This window comes from Triticum aestivum, chromosome 7B, assembly GCF_018294505.1.
Source record: "Triticum aestivum cultivar Chinese Spring chromosome 7B, IWGSC CS RefSeq v2.1, whole genome shotgun sequence".
Lineage (NCBI taxonomy): Eukaryota > Viridiplantae > Streptophyta > Magnoliopsida > Poales > Poaceae > Triticum > Triticum aestivum.
This window is the reverse complement of record NC_057813.1, coordinates 314775777-314781669: the sequence shown is the minus strand read 5'-3', so window position 1 is coordinate 314781669 and position 5893 is coordinate 314775777. Positions and strand designations below refer to the sequence as shown.

Here is a 5893-nt window from a genome sequence, read left to right as displayed (position 1 = left end):
AGTATCCATGATTCAGCCTAATATGATCAAACGTGTTTGCAATGACAATTAGAGATTATAGTTTCTCATGCCATGCATAAGTAGCTTGGAGTGGATAATGATTTATCTTGGATGTCAACATTGCGTTAAAATTATTCTGATGTAGTATGAAGATATGGTATCCTCCTCTGAATGTTCGACTAGCTTGACTTGGCACATGTTCATGCATGTAGTTGAATCAAAACCAACAAATCCTCTATGATATTTATGTTCATGGTGTTCATATCCTACTCATGCTAGTATCCAATGTTACGTATGCATAATGCATGTTCATGACCGTTGTTGCTTTCTAGCTGGCCGCTTCTCAACCTATTTGCTAGCCTTCGCCTGTACTAAGTGGGAATTCTTCTTGTACATCAAAAACCTAAAACCCAAGTTATTCCAGATGAGTCCACCATACCTACCTATATGCAGTATTACCCTGCTGCCCTAAGTAAATTTGCATGTGCCACCTCTAAAAACTTTAAATAAATATCATTTTTGTGTGCCTGGATTGTTCATAGAGCTACATGAGGTAGTTGGTATCTTCCATGCTAAGCAGGTTATTCTCGGGATGGGTGTTTATTCACTCACCATTGCACGAGAAAAGGGGCGGTAATAGGGATTCCCAGTTCCAAATTGTAAAAAGAACTTATCAATAATCAAACAAAAACTCCTATGAAGCAATAACCTTTACTTTAGCGCTTGGGAACTGCTACTAATTTGTTTAGCATGGAAGATATTGATAACTGATGGTCGCGAAGTAAACAAGAAGGGTGCATGCCCCAAAATTTTATTTACCTCTATTTTAAGGTTTACAATTTATTATTATTATTATTTATGTTTTTCTCAAAAAATAAGATTTCAGGAAAGAAAAATATTAGAAAAAAAACTGTCGCGCAGTGTACGCGCGCGGCTCGCCGAATTCTTAGCCCATGCACATGATCTTTTTCAATTTCATCTGTGTATATGTTTAGTCCCACATTGCCTAGCCTTTTACCCCTAAACCTCTTTTCTACCTATAAATATAGACCCGTAGAGCCTCTAAAATCATCCACTACAGATTAAATCAATATTTTGCTTTGACTAGCTAAAAAATATATTTCTTCTCTCCGGCGAGACTTCTAGATGTTGTCTTCTCTCTCTAAAGTCGTCTTTTCTCTACCTTATAAAGGTATCTTTCTTCGTATTTTATTTATATACTAGTTGACCCGTTGCGCCAAATGACGCAAAGACCCGCTAAAGCTATGTTGTCGATGAAAATAATTTCATTTTGCAAGGACCTATTAGATATTTATAATAGAATGCTAAAATATGGTTATCGCCCTGTGAAACCGTTGCGCCAAATAGCGCCAAGACCTGTTGATTCCATGTTAGCAATGAAAAGAAACCCATGGTTTAGTTGATTTTGTTACGGGCAAGCACGGGCAAGCACGTATGACAACAAATTTAATCTCTCTTAGTTGGGAAAAACAGGGGCTTGTTGTCTACAATAGATGTATATACACATTTAAACTTGCTAGCATAGAGTTCTATTTGAAACAAAATCTATGTAACAAATCTAATCCCTTTTAGTATGAAACAACGGTATTATATTGTCTCTAATGAGATGTATATACACATTATAATTTGGTAGTACAAAGTCCCATTCAAAATCATGTCGCTGGAATTACATGGATATTTTTGAATCCATGTGCGCATTGTAAAAAAATATATGAATTAGTTGTTTTAGTTATGAGCATGCACATATGGTAAAAATAATAAGAATAATATACTTCTCAACATTTACACCTCGATGTAAAAACAAAGGCAGTATAATGTGTTTTTTTGGATAATAGAACACCTGACCTACATCTGAACGAGCACTAAAAAGAGTCAATCTGCTCCCACTTTTATTCCCTATTCAAGGACACTATTTAATATGTTTTTCTTCACAACATTTAATATGGGTTTTTAAGCCATGTCACTTCTTTACAAATGTATCCACAAAAGAAAAAACCAGAAGTTACACCATAGACCGACTCAACAATCAAAATAATATACTTCTCAACATCTACATCTTTATGTAAAAACAAAGGCAATATAATGTGTGTTTTCAGATAACAGAAACCAAGCCTACATCTGAATCTATGATCAGTACATGTATCCACTATGCAGACAAAAAATTTCTTTGCCAAGTAACTTGCATGAATCTTAGTAATTTCAATTCATTTTTGGAAGAACCACACTGGGAAAAAACTTTCCGATGAACAAAACGGAGTCCTCAAAGTGAGAAATAATCTGTCCAATCTACAAGCAAGATTACAGTTTTGATCTAAATAGCTAAACCTGAATCAATAATATAAAACTAAATGCAAGGATTCTAGATGACAAAAGGGCGTGCATATCTGAACAAAAATGGGATTCTTTGTAACTTCAAACCATCCTCGCATACTTTGGTTCGATACTCAGCCAATGGCAGGCCCAAAGATTCTACAAGGACATCCAGCATCATTCTGTTGGGGATTTTCACCGATGGTGGAGTAGCCTGTGGTTTTAAATGGATGCTATTAATTTGCAGAGTATGAAGAGAATGTAAGGCATAGCCTAAAATGACATCAATTTATTTGAAACCCAAAACATAAGAATAACAGAAACCTATGGGTAAACCATGCCTGCTAGGCTGCTATAGAAAAGAAAATTGGCATAGGAAAGACGCCCACAATAAATAGTCGACATTACTGAAGGCAACCATCGAAATTCTGTGAAGCAACAAAAGTATTGTAGGAAATTATATCTAAAAAAAGGAATTCCAGTGCATATTAAGCAGTGATCAATTCAAGATGTTCCATTCACAACAGTGTTTACAGGGAACATTAGAAATGAGGCAAACTGCATCTGCTGTTCATTGCCCAGGTCATAGCAACAAGAACTGATCTAATTCATGAAATGATCAATATTAACCAACATAACTTGTAACTAAGAGCATGCAGTAAGAGAAGACAAGCCTAAAGAAGTAAGATCTATAGTAAAAACCTTTTAATTGCATTAACCAACCTCAATAGACTGTTGTGTATCCTCAGACTCAGTGTAATACACTGTATCCGAGGGAAACTGGCTCTGCATTTCTTCTATGCTTGCCACTTCATTCTGCAGCAATTATTCAGAGTAGCATGAGTGTACACCAAAGAACTCTTTTTATTTTCGTGTTTATTTGGTCTTGTTGGCACGGGAAGTAACTTAGGTGGCTGCGTAGGTAGATGGACAACATAAAAAGTAGCACCTTTTGTTTCTGATCACTTGAGCCTGGTCATTGTTATCATCCTTTTCTTCAACAGTAGGTGATGAAGTTTCAGCTTTACCACCAGAGCTCGCCTTGTGTGTGAGACAAAACCAATCAAGTGGGAGACATGTGTATATATGGGTATATAGCATGAGGGGTCGAAAGTAGCTGCACCTCGGCTTGTTCATCAAGCTTCTCCATAGGACCAGATCTGTCCCACTGGGAGCTCGAGTTCTACACCAGCAAGAACAGAGCCATCCTCTGCGACTACACACAGATATGAAAGGGACGGCAAAGCGCATCGAGCTACCCATAGCCTCCAAAACAGGTATAACAACTGAAACAAGCATACACACCCTGTTCACACGCATACACGAAATATAAGTAGCACGAGAACGACCAACACACAACGCCCGACCATATCCGGAACATTTAAATGATCAGCACAAAATACAGATATTTAAAAGATCACCAAGGCAGACAGCATGACATAGAAGATACTGAAAGTAAAACACGCACACATGTAGTAGAAAGAAAAGAAGAAACCTTGATGAGTCGAATGATAGTGACAGAAGAGATCGTACAACCTGCGAAATACATAAAAAACAATCGGTCAGAGCACAACGACACACAGGCATGCAATGAACACTCGACAGTCATAGAAGCAACAGAACAGCCTATTTACCCGAGGCAGCAAGCAGAAGCACTTTGGTAAGCAGCAGGACGGATGAGAAGAAGAAGCGCCAGCGACAGGAGAAGTAGGCTGAACCGTAGAACAGGCGTCAACACACACGCATTTTATCAAGCAGCACACACGCATTTCATCAAACATTTTATAGGCAAGCACAAGAGGAGTGGACTAACCTCAGTGCGAAGGAGAGACGGACCCATGGCTCGACACAAGCAACAACAGGAAACCGTACCAAACTGCGCGCGAACGAAACAAAGGCAAACATGCGAAATTAGCATGACAAATTAATCCAAAGCAGCGGCGAAGAACATGCGAATAAGAGAAGTACAAACCTCAACCAGCGGCAACCAGCGGGCAGAGGAGTCCCATCGGAACAGAGCATGGGGTTGCCGCATCTTGGCCACCATGCTGAACGAAATGGATAATTGACTGTAATGTGTATGATGAAACATTCAGAAAATTCTCACAACTTCCATCAATTTGGACACAACATTCAGAAATCTTTGCAAACCTTTTAGAAAATTCTCACAACTTCCAAAAAATTCCTTGCAAATTACAGAAAAATTCTCACAACTTTCAGATTAAAACACACATGGCTTTCAAAATAAAAAAAGGCAGACACATGAAAAAAAGGAGACAAATCTTGGACCAGCAGACTGGAGGCCATGGCCTGCGTCCTCCAGATCTTCACACTACTACAGAGCAAGACTATTAACACCCCTCATCACACAAGGTTAGCTGGTAAGTGTGTGCGATAATTGCCAAAACATGATCGTGTGCGATGAGATACGCTCGAGCCGCTGGAGTGTGAGGTGACTTGCATCACATATGGTTACACGGAATGAACCATTTGTGATGTGCATTGTCACATCCATCAAGCTTGCACAAGAAATAAGGATGTCAGCGGATGCATGTCCGCTGGCCTGCTTATTCCTTGGAGCTGAACATTGAGCCTATTTGCTTGAAGTTATATTGCGTGAGTTTACATTGAGTCAGTTAAAAAAAGTATCAGAATATAAGAAATAGGACTGAGAGGCATATGAATTCTCTCAACAACTTATCAAGAACTTTATATATTCCTAACAAAAATTAGTGGATATCACTAAGAAGAAGCACAGTGTCTAACTGAACCATTCAGCCTCTTATTATTTTGAGAAAATAGGCTCACAAAAAGTAAGTGCAGTTATGGATGTCACTTGCCATCTATCAGCCTGCTTAAGTGAGTTCAGTTGTAGAGTGTTCCTTCCGGTTCAAAGAAGTCATGCAAACATCAAATGAGCCTAGTTTCCCAAACCAAGTTCTATGCGACAACTAATTTCAGATAACCTTTCTAACATTTGGAAAAGGGACATATAGCTCAGGAGCACACCATGGATTCTTACTCATTCAAGTAAACGACTTTTGCTGACTTCCTCTATTATAGTGTGATAGATAGATCATGTGCTGAGTATTTTGAAAAGAGAAGTTATTTTGCCGTCGAAAGAATAAAAAATGAAGCACAAACCTTTCTTGCCAAGTCCGATGTGGTGAACTCCTTCCATAGATCCTACAGAAAAAGATGAACACAAAGCTCTATCGGTACAGGAAACAGGCAGAGATCAATGTGAGTAATCCAAACCAAACCAAGAGCTCAGGCAACGGTGAGCACTCACCTTGATCTTGTCGAGCTTGCCCTTGTTCAGAACCTTGAAAACGGCGAACCTAGTGGGCGTCTCAAACAGCACCAACATCTCCACCTAAACCGCAACTCAACCCACCTGGATCGCAAGGACAGCCACACAACCAAATCAAAACAAAGACCAAAAATTTCACAAAACAAAGTAGGGTACTAGTGGCTGGGACGTTCCTTGTTCGTCCAGGTACACCATACACCTCGGTCAAACTACCAAAACACGAGAGGAGCAAGCCACTGCCCAGCAAAC

General features: G+C 39.1%; 1 protein-coding gene across 1 annotated transcript; it reads right to left on the bottom strand.

Annotated features, from left to right (window-relative positions):
• Window positions 1-2168: 2168 nt before the first annotated feature.
• LOC123156913 (uncharacterized) lies at window positions 2169-5517 on the bottom strand (the record flags this gene model as incomplete). Its single annotated transcript, XM_044575105.1, is given in 8 exon segments — window positions 2169-2545; window positions 3055-3147; window positions 3281-3617; window positions 3827-3867; window positions 3966-4043; window positions 4145-4207; window positions 4304-4400; window positions 5476-5517. Coding segments are annotated over 7 exon segments (677 nt in total), but the record flags the coding sequence as incomplete, so codon positions are not given.
• Between the last annotated feature and the right edge of the window lie 376 nt (window positions 5518-5893).